At 53.6% G+C, this 18,117-nt stretch overlaps 1 protein-coding gene and 1 long non-coding RNA gene across 7 annotated transcripts in view; one reads left to right on the plus strand and one right to left on the minus strand.

Moving 5' to 3' along the window:
- The window catches only part of GDPD5 (glycerophosphodiester phosphodiesterase domain containing 5), an 82,901-nt gene that overhangs the window by 15,655 nt on the left and 49,129 nt on the right, over window positions 1-18,117 (minus strand). For 3 of the 6 annotated variants that reach the window (XM_064492723.1, XM_010989681.3, XM_064492726.1), the window contains 5 exons: window positions 10,713-10,816; window positions 7,488-7,581; window positions 6,771-6,830; window positions 689-787; window positions 290-383 (listed from right to left, as the gene is read on the minus strand). In XM_064492723.1, coding sequence (XP_064348793.1) covers window positions 290-383; window positions 689-787; window positions 6,771-6,830; window positions 7,488-7,581; window positions 10,713-10,816 — 451 coding nt within the window. The other 3 variants (XM_031460368.2, XM_064492725.1, XM_064492724.1) reach the window with 3 other exon arrangements.
- Window positions 8,155-16,998, plus strand: LOC135322675 (uncharacterized). Its single transcript, XR_010383424.1, has 2 exons — window positions 8,155-8,206; window positions 16,794-16,998. It is a non-coding gene; the product is annotated as an uncharacterized LOC135322675 (long non-coding RNA).

Below are 18,117 nucleotides of genomic sequence, written 5' to 3' on the forward strand. Positions count from 1 at the left end.
TGCTCCAAGGGGACCCTGTACCAAGGAGAAACCTCATTCTTCCCAGGAAGGTGAACCTGGCCTCAAACACACAAATGTAAAGACACGGAAGAGGAAACATGCAAGGCCGAAGCTGCAACCTCTGTGGAACCTGCAGGCCACGCTGACCAGGACCCCCTATGCTGACAGTGAGGGTCCCACAGTATCCCCAGGCCACCGGGTAATATCCAGGTTGGGGCAGGACAAGCTGGCCTTGGTACTTGGAGAACATGGTGGGGGTGAGGGGCAGGTCCTGCCCAGTTGTACTTACAGGACCGCTCTGCACGGGCAAACTGTCCTGCCACAATCCAGGAGAGCGCAGTGATGGCGGCCAGGGCCCCCACATGTAGGAATGGCGCCGTGCCCTGGTGTGCAGGAAAGGGCAAGAGAGATCACTGGCTCCCAGCTGTGCCTAAGCCCTCTGGTCACCCACATCCTCACAGCCTATCTATCCATGGGGCAGGCAACTCTGTGTCCATTTTTCCATGGAGGAAACTGGGAGTCCAGGGACCCTGGGTTGTAGTACCGTCTCTGCCTCTGAATTGCTATGTGATGTGGACCCCTCCCTACCCACTCTGGGCCTTGGTCTGGAAAAATGGGAGACGAGAAGGCACTGCCTTGTTTAGAGGGTCCTGGGGAAGCAGCTACCCAGCCCCCCACCCCCACTTACCTTCAGGGAGATCAGCAGTATCTCCCACTCGTCCTCCCACAGCTGGGCCACGGCCGACATGGCCACTACCGTGGCCACCAGGACAACCACCAGCCCTATCTGGAAGGGGAAGAGCCACCAGAGGGTCAGGGCAGTGTCAGATCCTGGACAGCCCAAGGGTCCCCATGAGAGGGAGAGCAGAGGCAGAAAGACAGGGAGAGGCTGAGAGATGGACAGTGGAGAGTGTGAGAGAGGCTGACAAAGCAGGGCAGAGATAGGCACCAACTGAAAGAAAGCCAGAGGCAGCCAGACAGACTACCGACTGTGCAAGGGACAGAAGTAGGAGGAGGCAGGCAGACCCAGCGAATAAGGGAGGGTGGAGAGGAGAGGAGACCAATGCGCTGGAGCTGGGTAAGACAGAGGCAGAGCCCCCGGGCTCAGGGTGTGAGGAGGGAAGACCCTCAGCAAATGGGGGCCTCCACGAGCCCAGCAAGTCCCGTCCCAGGCCCCGCCCAGCCCTCCCAGCCACCTTTCATCAAGCATGACAGATGAGGAAACAGGGGCTCCACTGGAGGTAGTGAAGGGTGACTTGCCCAGGCCACAGGGTAAAAGGCTAAGGAGCCAGGCCCTTTAGGAGCCTGATGCTCAGCCCAGCCCAGCCCACTCCTCAACCCTGGTCTTCAGGCTGGACCAAGCAGAGTTGTGAAGCAGGGGTCTGGCCCACCTGCCCCGTTGCCAAGGCTTACTCAGTCCCAGCCACCAGCTTCCAGATTCTGCTATGCAAGCTGCCCTCCCAGAGAAAGTGGGGAGCACAACTCTGATGCAAGACTAGACAGAACCCTCGCAAGACAGAAAGCTTTGGGGACAGATGGGATCTGAAATGTGTAACACAAGATGCTAAGTGATGCCTAGTTTCCGGCTACTCAGCCCTCAGGGCTTCCCTCTTGGGCCCTGGATCTCACTCTGCCTACCCTCTCCACACCACCAGGCCTGCTCAGGTCACACCTCTACCACGAAGCCTTCTAAAGCGCCACTGTCATAAGGGGCCAGCCAAGACCACCACACCCAGCCCTCCTGACCCCCTGGTGCCTGCCTCCAGCTGTTCTCTGTGCCAGCAGGGCCCTCGCTCCTTTTCTCTTCATGCAGTGCCTTTCCTGGAGGCAGCAGCATTCTGAGAACCCTCCCAACGACTGAACAAGCTCTAAATTGAGTTTCTAGCTGGTAAGGCCAGAGACAGAGGCTAATCCATCTTTGTTGGCTGCCAGGCGGGGAAGATTCATTTTGTCTGGGATTAGGTTTTCCTTTGGAGGTTTGTGGTTCCAGCCCATCAGCCTGAAAACAAATGTTCCAATAAGAAGCAGTAATAAGTCTGGAATGGGCAGGGGCCCTATGGACTGAAGTGCCATCCTGGAGGACATGGGAGGAAGAGAAATGACAGTGTGCAGAGGGCCCCAGTGGGCCTGGGTCTGTGGGAGGCACTTTCCTTGTTCTTCATGTTTGTTCTCGTAAAATCCCAGTTGAGGTGTTATCATCTTCATTTTACACGTAGGAAAATGGGGCTTGGAGAGCAGAAGGGTTTGCTTGGTCATGTAGCTTTGAGAGGGTGGATCCAGAAGCGAACCCCATTCTGCCTGTCTGGGAGGTTGTGCTCTTTCTGGGCTACAGTGTCCCTGGGAATCCGCCCTGCCCTCCCCCGCCAGCAACACACAGGCTCCCTGCAAGCACCTCTGAAGGGTCATCTCTGGGAGTGTTCTATTACAGTTATTTAACTGCTTGTGGAAATACTTGTAATAAAACTGATTTCCCAGAATCCTAACGCAATTAAAATTTTTATTCTCTCTGTGCTCTGCAGTTGCTGTAGTGGCACCCATCATGCTGCGCAGCATTATTACAATGTTCAACATCTGTGGGATTTCCCCATACACAGCCTTAAGCCATGATAACAGCACTGACTCCCAACAACGTGACCACCATTCCTCAAATCTGACTGGAAAGGATACATCCCACCCAGAAGGCCCAGGGCAGCCCACTGTCCTCCTCTGAGAAAGCAGTCTTTGGTTTTCTGTGCTGGAGGAACTGTGGTTTGTGAGGACAGCAGGAGGGGTGGAGGACTCAGGAGGTACCCGTGTGGGGACCTGGGAGGAGTGGGAACCCAGCCTTGCCAACAGGTTGGCCTCTTGTGGGGGGTGGTTAGAATCTGGGTTCTGTGGTCCAAATGGCAGCCGGTTGGCCCAGGGTTCAGGGACACACTTATATCACCTCCCTCGATGACTGTGTTAGCAGGGGTGGTTTACCTCTCCAAGTGTGTTTCCTGAGCTGTGAAATGGGGAGAATGAACACCTACCTGAAAGAGGTTTGGAAAGAAAAATGAGAAAATGCAAGCGAAGAGTTTTAGCATCATGGCTTTGCAGATGCAAAATAGCAAATGCTTACTAAATGTTAGTGGGATAATTTTCAATTTTAATTTTTAAAAGTGGGCATAATATCAAATGAACAGGATTATTACAAGGAGTAAAGAAAATACAGTGTGGAAAGCGCCTCACATGTAACCCAATAAATGATAGTTTTGGCACAGTGCCTGACATGCAGTATGAGTGTGCCTTCCTGAGCTGCAGCTGGAGGGATTGAGGCTAGACACCAGGAAGAACTGTGGATCCTGGGCCGGTTGTTTGGAGGGCAGTCTGGATTCATTGGGGGTATTAACGGGGAAAAGACAGCCTGAAGAGGCAGGAGCTGTGCTCAGAGCCCCTCACCATGGTGGTCTCTGAGCTGATTGTAGAGTAGTGGGGTTAGGAAGGGAGGTACCTCAGGGAAACCACCTCCTATTTGCTGTAAAACCCCCCCAGCACCCTTCAACCCTCTTCTTCCTGCCCTGGGTCCCTGGACTTCTGGAGGCTCAGCAGCAAGGGGTTTCCGGGAAATAGGAGTTTTGGGAGGACTGGGGAGGAGGGGCAAGGCCCCAAGTGGACACTGGATCTGCTCATAGGACCCAACCTGCTGCAAATGGTTCCCTCCCTGCACTGCCCTGAGGTCCTCTGTCCTTCAGGCCTCCCTTACTCAGGACTCGGGGGGGACCAGAGACTTGAAATAAAGATTGTGATGAAAACATAGCATAAAACTGTAGCATTAAGTATGGTACTGGTATATGACCACAGAGATAGATAAAAGTAAATAAAAAGCTTAGAAACAAGTCTAAACACATAAAAATATTTAGTATATGATAAAAGTGGCATCTCAAATTAGAGGGGAAAGGATGGATTACCCAGTAGAGAGGTGGGAACACTGGGAAGCCATCTAAAAAGCAAAAAGTAAGGTCACACTATGCCCTTCCATAAGTTGAAATGTTAAAAAAGTAGAAACATAATTATCAAATGATACTGCAAAGAAATTTTTTATAATCTTGGAGTGGAAAAGCCTTTTCTGACACAAAACCCAGGAGTCATAAAAGAGATGACAGAATCTTTAAGAATAAAAAATCGTTAAAGATAAAAAAATATCCGAGGGCAAAAATATAACCAGCAGAGTCAAAAAATGAATGACAAACTAGGAAGGATTATTTGCAGTTCATCAGCCAAAGGCCTCATTTTCTGTATCTATACAGAGCTCCTGCAAATGAATAAGCAAAAAGCAAATCTTGCAGCAAAAAGGGCAAAAGATATGAAGAGACAGTTTATAGAAAAGGAAATGCAAATGACGTAAGCAGGTGAAAAATGCCAAATCTAACTCATCATAAGGGAAATGCAAATTAAAACTACACGGAGTTATTACCCCTTTCCCTTATCGAACTGGCAAAGTCAAGAAATCTCTGGACACTTTATGGACAAGGGTATTTTTATAGGCGCAGTCATGCATTACTGAGGGACCATGAATTGGTGGCACCTGGCAAGGAGGCAATTTGGCAAGAACTATCCAAATTAGAAAAGTACACACTTTTAACCCAGCAATTCCCCCACGCAGGTCACTGCCACATTGTCCTGGCAACGAACTGAAAGTGACTGGGATGTCGATCAGGCCCATCAACAGGGGACTGGCTAGATACCTCGGGAACTAGGGATTAGGTTGTGGGACAGGAGTAAGGGATGAACACTGATGAGAATGCTCTTAATGTCCTGAAGGGAAGGGAGCTTAAAATATCTCTGGAAAGGTAACAGGGAGATTTACATTTTGAGCTTTTTTGGCAGCTTTTAAATTTTGAACCCTGTCAATGTATTAAAGGTCAAAAATTGGTTAAAACAAAACAAATACGGAATCCTTAGGATTTTAGAATCAAATGATAGAATCTTAGAAATAGATGAGTAGACTTTCAGGCCCTACTTGAACACTCTGAGACCCACTCCCTCCTGGCACAGTGGGTCCAGCTATGGACCAGCTCTGCCTGGGGACTGTCCTCGTGCTGAGATCTCTTGAGAGGGATCATAGGGGAGAGGAAGGCAGGACTGGCACCCTGGGAGCTGGCACCAGTGCAGATGAAGGGATCTGAGTCCCCTGCCCCCAGGAGAAGACCCCCTGCACTGATCTGCTGGCCTGACTGGCTTGGCGCCTCCAGACGCCTCTCCACTAGGATCAAGGAGGTGCGCCCTGGCCTGCTGAGAGCTAGGCGTGCCCCAGAGGTGTGCCAGCCCCTGCCTGGGTGCCAGCGGGTGCAGTTCTTTCAAGTGTTAGCTTTGCAGCTGGGAGAAGAAAGTCCCTCACAGAGGGGACTTCAGAAGCCCAGAGGAGACCTTAGGCAAGAGTGACAAGCAGGAGGAAGGTAGGAGGGGACCAGGGGTGGCTTGCTGTTCTTCATCCCTCCAGGACTCCAGTCACCTGGGTCTGGCTCCCTATCTCCAGATTTCAGAGCCCACCCCCCGCCCCAGATGCCCACAGGCACCTCCCATTCCATGCAGCCCAACCAGGCTCACCAGGTCCTTCTTCTGATTCCTGCTCCATATCCTGCTAGCTGGAAGTGAGCCCCTCCCCTCAGAGTCACTCTGGACCCATCTCATGGGGTCATGGTTATTTCTGGGCATTTCTTGCCCCTCCTAAGTGGCATGACCACTCTGAGCCAGGTTTGGGGAAAAGAGATGTCCCTGGCTTCCCTCCAAGGCCCAGGTGCTCCTGGGAGAGAGGGGCTCTCTGTTGGTCAGCTCTGTGCCACCCCTGTGCCCACTGGGGCCTCAGGAAGGGCAGGCATCAGCCCCACGCATTCAGCACCATGTGTGCCATGAACAATGAGTGAGAGCCAAGGCTCTGGAAGGGATGGAGCCTCTCTGCTTTGGGCTCAGCCCTGCGTGGGGCACTGGGGACACGGAGATGAATGATCGATTCTGGTCTGCATAGAGCTCCCAGATCAGAGAGGGTTGGGGTCAGGGAGCCAGATGGAAATGGACAACAAGATGCCAGGACTGTGGCAGGGGCTGCAGGGGCTGGGGGAGCCTGAGAAGCCTCGTGTAGGTGGAGAGCCAAGGAAGAGTCGGAAAGTGAGAGGGAGGGCAGGAGCGCAGGGGTAAAGCAGAGAAGAGGCAGACAACTGGGAGGGCCTGAGATGTCTCATGGCAGGAGCTGAGGGTGAGGATCTGGTGACAGCAGTTGGGGAGACATCAGTGGTGCCAAGTCATAAAAGGCCTTAATGCCAGGTTGGGGGGTGTGGATCATCCTGGGAGTACTGGAAGTGGTGGGAAGGGCTTTAAATTGGGAATAATATCACTGGATCAGAGTTTTGAATGAGCTCACTGAAGAGAGGGTGAGACCGTAGGCAGAGCCAGCCAGAGGGCCGGAGCTGTGCCCTGTGCTGGTTAATCACAGCTACAGAGCTAGCATCCTGGAGCCTTCCCTTCTTAAGTGGGAGGTCTAGGCAAGTTACTTTACCTTTTTGTACCTCAGTTTTCCCAACTGCAAAATGAGATAACAGTACCCATGTCATAGGGCTGGTGTGAGGGTTAAATGAGTTACTAAGTCTAGACCGTGAGAACAGTGCTGGACACACAGTGGGTCCTCAGTGTTAGCTACCAGAACAGTTACAATCATGATCCAGGGGAGAGAAGACGTGTCCAGGCTCTTTCTCTGCTGCTGCGGCCTCCGGCCTCCCCCCACCTCCCCCAGCCTCCGTGTAAGCAGCCCCTACCTTGTGCAGCCAGTGCAGGTTCATCTGTTGCCCCACAGCGATGTGACATAGTGCCAGGACCTAAACAGGGGACCCGCAGGGCAAGAGTCAGGCACCATATGTGACCCGAGTGTTTCTGCCAGTTCCCCAGACACCATTCTCCCCACTGCTCTCTGGGCCTGTCTCAAGCAGTCAGCAAACCCTCCCTGTAGGCGACGACAGTGCTCAGCCCAGCCCAAGCCTGGCCTCCTCCCAGATTATTCCAGGCCTCCTCCCAGATTATTCCAGGCCTCCAGGCTCCTATTCCTCTAGGATTCTTCCCTCAAGAGGTCATTGGGCCCTCCTGCACTTGGACTACCTAGTTAATCTTTTGGGCGTTCCAAAGCCTAGGATTCTGAAGCAGACTTGAACCTTGTCCCCAAAAAGCCCCCAGTCCAGCACGAAACTGACCTGAGTCTGGGACCAAAGCAGAAGATCCTGGAAGAGGAAGTCTGCAGTGGGCCTTAACGGTGGGATGGCTCCCATGGGGTCGGGGGAAAACATGCCAGGATGGGGCAAAACAAGGTGACCTTCCACCTTGAAGGAAGCAAGCCCCAGAGGTGCAGCAGCCCAAGAGGCTCAAAGAAAAGCCAGCTGTCTTCCTTAGTCCAGGGCGGGCCCCTCCATCAGCCCGGCCCAGGCCAGGTCTCTTTCTCCCTGGGAGCAGGGCCACCTGCCCCCTGAGAGAGTCCCACATACCAGGAGGCCCGCAACGTAAGTGAAGGCAGCGGCTGTGGTTATGAGGATGGGCACAGACCAGTCACTCCAGTAGCCCATTCGGTTGTAGAGGTACCTGCCGGGAGAAGGGGCAGGGATCAGATCTCCACCAGGGAGCCAGGATGCTCCCTCAGGCCGGGCAGCTCTCAGCTCTCACATGGCCGGACTCAGTGACCAGGCCCTGCTCACTCAGGAATGATGTCATTGCTTCCCTGAGCATCAGTCAGGCCTGTGTTGGGGGGGGGGCGCTCACAGGGGACCCCTGGGCATGCCAAGAAGCATAAAAAAGAAAACGCTTCCCGCTAATTATACTACCCAGAAGCAACCATCACCAAAATTTCACTGACTTCTTCCAGTGGGTTTGGCCCCCTATGCTGAGACTTACGTAAAGAGCAAAGCTGGGACCCCACTGTGTACAGCAGCGGTCGGAGTGCGGGCTTTGGAGAGAGGTGCACATGGGTTCAAATCCCCACTCTATCTCTGACTGGCTTGCAGGAGTCTGTGGAGAGGTGACATGCTCCCCTGATTCTAAGATGCCATCAATTGTGACATTCTTCTCAATTTCAATGTGAAAATGTGACAAGACGAGATCTTAGGATTGATAAAAATGTAATACCCGACTTCCCTGAGCCTTGGTTTCCTCCTTTACAGGATGGGGAGAGCAGAGTGCCTTTCACAGGGTTTCCTGAGGATGAAGTGAGGTGAGGCATGTGATAAGTACTCAATTCTCCTCTTCTTACTAACCCAAGCATTTGCTGATGTCAGTCAAATCCTGAGGAAACGTGATTTTTTTAACAATCACGCGGTCTTCTATTGAATGAATGTACTGTATGAAGCCAGCTTCCTACTAACAATTAATAGTTACCAATTATTCGCTATTATAAATTAACATAAAAAAATTTTTTTTGCACATACCTTTCTGTACTACTAATTATTTCCATAGAATAGACTTCTACAAACGGAATTACATGGTCAAAGGGAATTAACTTTTTAAGGTTACTGATAGATCCTGCTTAGTGGTTCTCCAGAAAGACTGAACCACCCACATCCTCCCTGTATAACAGGGGAAACTGAGGCTCAGAGAAGGCAGCAATTTGTTCAGGGTCATCAGAGAAACTGAGGCGGCGCCAGGCAGCTTTAGGCCTGCTGCCCTCTTGGGCTTGGGCTGGGAGGGGACACCAGGAGGACATGATGGGGTATCTGCTATCCCCCGTACCCTTCCCTGGCCCTCACCCTCCGATTCCACGGGAACGCCTATTGCCTGGAAGATCACTGAGCGCTCTCTTCTTCCTGCACACTTAGGGAAACAGAGGCTCAAAGTGGGGCAGGACCTTCCCCTGGCAACTGCTCCTGCCAGATGTTCCAGCTCCATTGTCTCTCCCTTTTGACGGAGAGCCCCCTGCATAGCAACAGCCCAGGTCCCTCCCTGGGTTTCCTCATCCAGCCCTGACCATCTGGGTCTTGCTCACCTCCTCTTATGACATAAATTATCCCCAGAGACTCTCCAGACCATCAAGTCTGGGCCATGTTCTCCCAAATCCCAGCATTGGCTCCACAAAATGGAGGTGACAGGCAAGGGGAGCTGCAGGTCCCCAAGCCATCCCTAAGCCTAGGCAGGCCTTCCCTCTGCAGCCTCCCCAATGGAGCAGGCACCTGTCCTCTGCTTGAGCTGCCCAGTGACAGGGGGCTCACACTCTGGGCAGAGCCGGGTAGCTCCATGGACAGCATGAGACAGTCAGGCAGGTTCAAGTCCCTGACCCAGATCTGACTGCATCTTGCTGTGTAACTTTGGAAAGGCTACTTAACCTCTCTGAGCCTCAGTCTCAGATTGTCCTCAATGTGTACATTTGACACTGACTGGCTGTGTGGCCATGGGTGATTCTTGCCCTTCTCTGGGCCTTAGCTCCCCTATCTGTACATGATAGGGTGGTCCCTGTGATCATCGGGGCAGCAGAACTGCAGTTCAGCAGAACTGTCCAAGGTCTGCAGTTGAGGGCCAGCAGGGAATGCTCCTATTTGCCGACAGCAGTCCTGTGCTTTGGATACCTGCAAAGATGAATAATTGATTTACGGCATTTAATAAAGGCCAGAGGCCACCTCTGGGACTCAGCTGGGGCTCTGGCTCATCTTGCCAGGCTGCAGTTGGATGGCATCCCCTCCTTTATGGGGCTGATTTATAAAAATGCCAGCCCAGTGCTATGCAGAGGGGAGCGGATGCCCAGGCTCTGTGAACCAAATCTTAGGATCATCACAAAATCCTAGAACCACAGCCCATCAGAAGCCCAGAGTCCAGAAATTCTAAATTCTAACATCATGGCCACCTTCCAGCCAGAGATTCAGCCTCCTAGGAAGCAGCCCTCAGGTTTAGGTGAGCTTGGAGCTCTCTCATGTCCATCATCTCATCTCATCCTCGAAAAGACCTGATGAGGTTGGAGTTGTCCCATTTTACAGTTGAGGAAACTGAGCCCGAGAGAGGAGTCACACTTAGTGTGCTCATGGTCACACTGAGCTGAACTAACCAAAAGGAAAAGACAGCACTGGATGGGGAGTGAGGAGGCCTGGCTGCCAAGCCCCAACTCTGCCCCAACCTGGCTGTGTGACCTTGGGTCTCAGTTTCCACATTTGCTGATGAGGGAGTTCCCAAAGGAACCCAGGGAACTTCCCCTCCTCCCATGCTTTTCACTGTGGGGGGCAGGGGGTGACGAACAAACAGGTGCCCTTGTGCACCCAGGTCCCAGCCTCAGCCCTGCCCTTGGACCTGAGGCTGGGCCCACAGAGGACCCTGAACCGTCCCAGAACTACAGCACCTGCCAGCCCTGCCCAAGGGCCTGCTCAGGGAGTTAGGTGGCCTCAGGTCTGGAGCTACTTCCTCTACTGAGGCCTTGGTCTCTCTAGGCCTTGGAGTCCTTGTCTACAAAGGGGTCCAGAGGCCCCTGCCCCTGCTGAGCGCAGCCCCCATCTTACATTCCTATTTTCCATGACAGCAACACCAGGAAGGAGTTCCCTGTTCTCCCCAGCTGGTCTCTGTTCCTGCTAAGCCTTCCCTCTTTCCAGAGGACTATGCCCCCAGGGCTACAGAGCCTGTGGCCAGTGGAGGCAGAGCCCTGAGGACCAGCCTGGGAGAGCAGCTCAAACCCAAATCCCGGTGTTAGTCACCGGATGCCTGGGCCCAGGCCCCCAACCCCCATACCCCGGATCCCCACTCACCAGTTGAATTCATCATAGTCATTGTGGACTTCCCACCAGAAGTAGAGCCATGTGAGCGTGAGGCCGAAGGTGAAGGTGAGGAGCAGGAACCAGAGGCGCTCCCACTGGAGGGGCAGAGGGAAGGGAAGAAAGGGGTCAAGTGGGGCAGGGCTGGCCCCTCCAGCCACCTCCCCCCAGAATGTTCCTACTCTTCCTTCTTTGGAGCCCAACTGCCAGGCAGAGATTACTGCCCTCTTTACAAGGGTGAGGACCTGAGGCTCAGAGAGGGAAGGGACCTGTCCAACATCACCAAGCCTGAAGTCACAAAACAGTGGGGAGCTGGAGCAGGGTCAGACTCCACTCCAGAGCTGGGCCTTTTATGTTGCTGGAGGCCCTTCCAACGTGCACCAGTCTCCAGGAGCAAAGGCCACGTCTGCCTAAGCCTTTGCCTTGGGAGGGGGATCCGCACTCTGAGAGGTCACATTCCTCCCCTCCTCCCCTATGTCTGCAAAGCAGGTGTTCCTCCTCACCTCTGCCCTGGGCTACCGATAAATACACTGGGGCCCAGAGAGGTGAAGCTACTTTCCCAAATCACACACCCAGTTAGAGGAGGATTGAAAAGCAGTGCCCAGCCTCTGGACTTGAAGAAGTGCGGTGTTGTGCCACCCTTGCTGGGCGCCAGGCCTCTGTCTCCTATGGGGGTGGGGGCAGGGGGATGGGAGTGCTGACCCCACCACTGCTGCTTCCCGAGGGGTCTGCAGGCATGTCCGGCTGAGCCGTTGGGTTTATCCCTGCTTTCATCCGTCCGCTTATCTCAGAAGTACAACAGGCTTGGAACATCCTGCTCTCTGGGAAATTGCTGAGATCATCAGAACAACAGCCCTCGAGGGGAAGTCAATGCAGCAGAGAACCAAGACCACCCCCCACCTAGAGGGGCTGGAGGAACCCAGCAGCCCTCACCTGGGCGTGGCCTAGGCCCCTTGCCGAGCTCCTTGCAGCTCTCCTGGCTTCTTTGATCCTTCCAGCACAGGACAGCCAGTTGGAGCTACAGTTCTAAGCCCAGTTTAACCTCTTGATGGCTCCATCTAGAGAAAACAGCCCTTCTCTGGTCCACGGGGCAACCCCCCTCCTCCCCGAGGACCTCCCTATCCCAGCAGGCAAATCCTATCTCCTCAGAGCTCCCATGACCACGGTACCCATGTTAGTCATGGCACAGACCCCACAGTTCTAGAACTGTCCTTCTATACCTTGGTCTCCCCTGTTCTACTCTAAGCACCTTAAGGATCTGTGCGGTCTTCATATTCCCAGGGTGGGTGGCAACTGAAGAAAGATTTGACAGTGAAATCACAGGTGAGAAAAGACCCTTTCTCTTACGCTGGCATGAGTATGCCCACCCAGGAGGGACTTCACTGGGGCTTACCACCAAAACTCATATAGAGGAGCCCTTGGTCTTTTGTGAACCCCAAGCCAGCGGCAGTGAGTGGCCATCTGTCTGCAGAGATCTCTCCACCTCAGCGGGGCAAGGCCGCTGGCCAGAAGACAAGGTTCTGAGAAGGGCCCAGGTGAGGGGTGAGCCTTGGCCTGTGATGGGTCTTGTCCCAGGCCAGCAGCATGGGGATCAGTAGGTGGTGGGGCCAGGGAAATTGCTGCAGGGACAGTGGCAGGTAGAGAACCTGCCACAGGTACCTGGGGGGATGTCATATGGTGATGTGTGATGCAGGACCCAGGGGCAATTCTGACAGGTGGCCAGGAAGACTGCAGGTGTCAGGAGGGCCCACAGGAGACAGGGGTCTGTGCATTAAGGGCTACTGTCCTCACTTGGCTTGATCCTGACAGTGGGGCAGGGAGGACAAGGCAAGAATGAGGGGCTTCCCCCACCCCTGGGAAATAAAGAACTTGGAACCCCATTATCGGAACCAGGCATGAGCTGGGGTTGGGGGCCACCCAAGGATGAAAATCCTGGCAGCTGAAAGCCGGAAGTCCCGTGGCCACAGAGAGCCTGTAGATGGGGATGGAGATGGCAGGTCACTCTAAGAACAATCAGAGGGAAAAACTGAACGGCAGAGGCTGAAAGAAAGGGGAGAGAAGGCCAGGAACTGGGGGAGGAAGTGGCCTGGGGAGCAGCCTCACAGACAAAGAGGCTCCAAAGGGCACTAGTGGTCCTTGTCAGGGTGCATTACAGGAAAGAGGCCTGAGCCTGCTCCTCCCATCAACGGGCCAGCCTGGCCCTGCTCCAGAGATGCAGGCCATGGGCAGGGATGCTGGAGCCACTGGCCCTCTGTCACCTCCCGCAGTCTGCACGATGCCTGGGTGTTTATCCCCATCCGACAGTAAATGAAGACACCAGGTCTCAGAGAAGGGCCCACCACACTCTGCTGAGCAAGTTGTGGACCCCAACACTAAGAAGTGCCACTCATGCTGTGGTTACCATCGATGCGCAGATTTGTCATGACAGTTTTCCAACAGTCACTGGTCAAGAGCCCTGGGGAAGGGGCACCCCTTGCTAGTTTGCACAGAGACTCAGTATGGGTGAGCAGAGGTGAGGCAGAGGGTGAGCTACATACACAAGGTGACCAAGTAGGGGAGGAGTAGGATGGGGCTGAATGCAGGTGTCCATCCTCTGCAAGCCCCCTTGGGAGCCAGCCTTGCGCAGCTCTCCCCCAAACCCGCCCTTGCCCTCTGGGACCCAAGCGTGGTGATCCCAGGCCCAGCTCAGCGCCCTGGCATTCCTCTTTTCTCTCTCTGGGACTCACTCCTCAGGCCAAGCCTCCTTCTCCTTCAGGAAGCCCTCCCATCCCTCTAGCCTCTAAGCCCTCCCTTCCCTGACTGCTTCTGCACAGCCTCTTGGTACCCACCAACAACCCTCAGGCACATTGTGAAGTGTGGAGGCAGAAAGAGCCTAGGCTCGAGACGTAGACAGACCCAGGTCACCTGGGTGAGTTACTTCACCCCTCTGAGCCTCAGATTCCTCACCTGTAAAATGGGAATAATAACCCCTACCTCGGAGGTCTGATGTTAAAAGAGGTGATGCCTGTCATATGGCACACTGTAGGTGCATAATGAGGGACAGCTCTCAGGGCTGTGGACTCCTTCAGGGCAGGGATGGCTGGGCCCATATCCTCGGAGGTGGTACTGAGACATGGTGGGAGGAACAGAAAGTGTGCATGTGATGGGGGGAGATGTGGGGAGACCTCAGGCCACCAGTGGACAAGGATGTCATCCAACCCCAGACTTATCCTCAGGCTGAGCTTGGAGCCCGAGGGAAGGAGCTCCCATTGTGACACCCCAGCCCCTTTCTATCAGAGCCTAACAGTCACTGGGAGCGGGAAGAAGGTCAGGCGGTTCTTGGGCTGACAAGTTGCAGCAGGGACAAAGGAGTGGCTTAGAGCAGCTGGGGAAGGGGATGGCCCCTGGCCATGGATGGATTAGGCTGCTCCATCCCTGCTCCAGTAGTGGCTGTGACAGAGAATCCCAGAGGCCCCAGCTCCTTCCCATCTCCTCCTATTCTTGCCCCCACCCTCCAGGAAGATGAGACCCTCCATCCCCTGCTGGGCAACAGTGTGCTAATTTCTCCTGCTCACTGTCTCCTGATTGTCCTTCCTTCTCCTCACCCCTCTTATCTCTGTCCCACCCAGACCAGAGCCTTCTGCATTCAAAGAACATGCATGCAGAAAGACAGCTTCTGAGCAGCTGGGGCTCCTAGGGTCACAGAGCCCTGCAGCCGCAAACCCCAGCCCTCCGCACAAGAGGCAGGCGTGGGCCCTGCTGCTGCCGTATGCTGCCCGCTACGGGCGCCTGCCCGCCCCAGACCCCGTCCCTGGGCCAGGGCACAGACACTGCTCGCATAGCCAGGGCCCCCAAAGGCTCTGGAGCACCCCAACCCTGGGTCCCCAAAATAGAACCTGGAGCCTGAAATCTGCATTGGGACAACATCTGAGCAGGAGCCGCCTCCCTGGCCTTGGCACCACCGCAGACTTCAGATTCACTGTTGGAGCCAGAGCTGTCTTGTTGGACTCCTGTTCCCTATCTGTCCCCCTTGGGGCAGAGAGTGCCTCTGTGGCCTCCAGGGCAGCAGTTCGTCCTGCTTCTGCTCCAGCAGCTCCAGGGATGGGCATTCTCCCTCTGGATGCTGCCCACTCCTCCACTGGACTGAAAGGTCTTCCTTCTGAGACAGTGGCCGGAGAGGGGCTGGCTGCATCTGGGAGTCCAGTAACACTGGTTGTGAATCCCAGACAGGCCTCCTACTAAATGGGTGACCTCGGAGAAGGCATCGTTTCATCCTTCCTGAACATCAGCTTACTGCTCTGTAAAATGGGGACAGCAGCGTTGGACAGCAGTGTCTGGTGACAGCAGGGTGGCAGGAGTTGTTTTCCTTGTCTCCATCCCTCCCTGAGGTGCAGCTGAAATCTGCCTCCTCAGCTGCTGACCTGCAGCTGCTTCTCTGATACTACACAAAACAAGTGCAGCAGGAGGGCAAGAATACTGGGGTCCAACGACCAGGACGTGGAGGAATATAATCAAGAGGTGGATTTTAATTCCCTGCCATTCTCCCACTGGCTGTGTGGCTGTGGGCCAATCACTCAGGATCTCAAGCCTCAGCTTCCTCCTCTGTTTGTGGGGATGACATCACCTCCACCTCACGGGAGGGCTGCCAGGCGCGAATGCGATTACAGATGTAAGCTGTAAGTCGCCAAATCCATGATCATGCCTATAATTATCATTCCGTGTCTGACAGCCCTTTAATTATGTGAAGACAGTGATCAAGTCTTCCCCACCCCCTGCTCTACACCAAATTTCTATGGCTGTTGAGGACAGCTAAGCAGATCACCCACTCCCAGTCCAGGGTCGGTACCATGGTCAGGGGATGCAGAGGTCAGGCTCAGTTCTGCAGGCTGCAGTCCTAGGAGCCAGCATGAAGGAAGATGAAGAAGACCCCAGCACAGCAGCTGCCCCACCCCGGCTCACAGCCCCGCTTCCCGGGCTACAGACAGAGCCTCCATGAGCACCTCAGAGTCAGGGCTGGGGCACTCCTAAGAGCCCTCTGCTTACTCCATCTCATCTCATCGTCTCCACAGCTCTGCAAATCAGGTGGAATAGTTGGAGGAAAACAGGGCTCAGAGAGGGTAAGTGACTTGCTCAAGGTCACAAAGGGCAAATGTAATGATGGAACCAGAATTCACACCCAGGTCTGAGTGCCTCCAGCTTCCTCAACTGTCCAAAGCAACAAAAGCAGGACATGTAATTATCCTTGTCTGACCAAGGAGGAAATTGGCTCAGAGGGGCCAGGCCTTGCCCAAGGTCACACAGCAAGTCACAGAGAGTGCCAGGGCAGGAAGCCTGGAATTAGAGTTAGAAAAAATTTCCGAGATCATCTTGCCTCATCCTCTAAAGGTCCAATTAGGAAATGGAGAAACTGAGACCCCAAAACAGGGAATGTCCTCGAAGAATGCACACAAGATTAACACCAGGTAAATTAGTACAGAAAGGATGGAGAATTCAACAGATGGCGTTGGGACATCTGGACATCCATTCGATAAAAAAGAAAATGAGACCCCTACCTCACACCCCACTCCAACTAAATTCCAGCATCTCCCCTCCACATCCTCACCACCAGTCTCTTCCAGTCATTGTATACACAGGTGCTAAGCCCCGGACACCGGGCGCTAGATGAGGCCTGGAGACTACTCCGAGCAACCTACACAGACCAGCTAGCACGCAACTCCACTCCTAGAAATGACTGCGGTGACTGGGGCTCGCAAGGGCTGCTTAGGATCACACTGCTAGTTATGGGAGGAGGGATGGTCTGGAAGGCTTCCTGGAGGAGGCAATGCCTGCAAAAAAGCTGAAAGGAATGGGCTTGCTGGGATGAGGTAAGGGCAGAGTGAGGACGTGGATGATGCAGAGGTGCAGAGCCTGGCAGCGTTTGGGGCAACTGGCTTCTTTTCATATGGGCTTATAAAAGCTTTCTCTATGTAAGAGAATTAACTTTCACATAGATGTCTATTTTTTCCTATTTTATCAGTTGATTTTGTTTCTCATGCTTTTCATATAAAAATTTAAATTTTTATGCAGTCAAATCTACACTCTTCTTTTCCTTTACAGGTTTTTGCCTTTGGTATCATGTTTAAGGAAGGTGGCCCAAGATTATATATTTAATTCATATTTTACATTGGTAATTTCTCACTGTTTACATTTAAATCTGTAATCCACCCATCTATCTATAGCTCCCTATGTGTGTATATGTGTATGGAGAGAGGTTTGAAAGCCTTTCCTCTAAAGCATTGAGATTAGAATTTCCTTTCCTTTACATCTTCCTGAGTTGTTTGAATTTCCTCAACAAATGTGTACTCCCTAAATAGAAAAAAAGGGATCTTATGGAAAAAAAAATACATTTTAATACATCTGGAATTTCTTTTGGTTTGAGGTAAGAGGCAGGGATCTAATTTTACTTTCACCAAACGGATACTTCAGCTGTCCCTGTACGGTTTGTGATATTTGCAATAATTTCCACGATCATTTGCTATGCAGTACATTCTCAGATGTGTGTGGATTGCTTCCAGGTTTTCTAGCTTGTCCCAAGGCAGCCCTTTCCCCGTGTACTGGCTCTGCCTGGCACTGCTCCCTCCCCATGTCTGAGCTCTGCTCCCTGTGCCACTCCTGTGGTCCCAGCTCTGCTTTGAGGCCTCAGAGTCCAACTGCGCCCTCAGCACCACACAGTCTTGCAGCAACTGGAGGGCCATTGAGGGGTGCCGACCCACCCAGTCTGCCCACCTGCAGGCTGGACCTTGGGCATGCCAGCTCGTCCAGTCATCAGTCTAATTAACCCTCGCCAACTTCCAAATGGGGGTGCTAATGAATATCAGCTGGGAAGGGTGTGGGGCGCTTGCAGGAGAGAGATGGGCAGCCCTGGCCAGGATTACTCTGGCCCTGACCCAGGAGATTTGGGGGAGGGTGCAGCCTAGGGAGGTTTGAGATGTATTGCAGCATTAGGGCCGTAAAGGGAACAGGATTAAAATCCCCACCCCCAGCCAGCTCCTGACAGCCTAAGAGGCTGGATTTATTTTTCTGGGCTACACAGAGCTGGGCAATTAGGCCTCTGTCTGCCCTTGCATCTGCTGGGGTGCACTCAGAGTGGCTCATTAGACAGGAAAATGAAACCGGGCTCAGCCTGGAGTGGGCCGTCTCTCCCCACCCATCCTGTGGTTGCATCAGCCCGTGGGGAGACATGAGCAGAAGAGCTGGGGGCCCTTAGAAAGGATTATCCCAGCGCCCCACAGAGGGCTGTGCCAAGGCCACAGGGTGGTGACTGTCCACAGCCTCCTGCTGATGCCCATCATCTCCTGCCCCATCCACGCTTCCTAAGCAGAAACTTAAGGTTGTCACGGAGTCATGAACAAGAGCGTATCCGTTTCCCCGGAGTGTGGCG

This window comes from Camelus dromedarius, chromosome 12 (genome assembly GCF_036321535.1).
Source record: "Camelus dromedarius isolate mCamDro1 chromosome 12, mCamDro1.pat, whole genome shotgun sequence".
Classification (NCBI taxonomy): Eukaryota; Metazoa; Chordata; class Mammalia; order Artiodactyla; family Camelidae; genus Camelus; species Camelus dromedarius.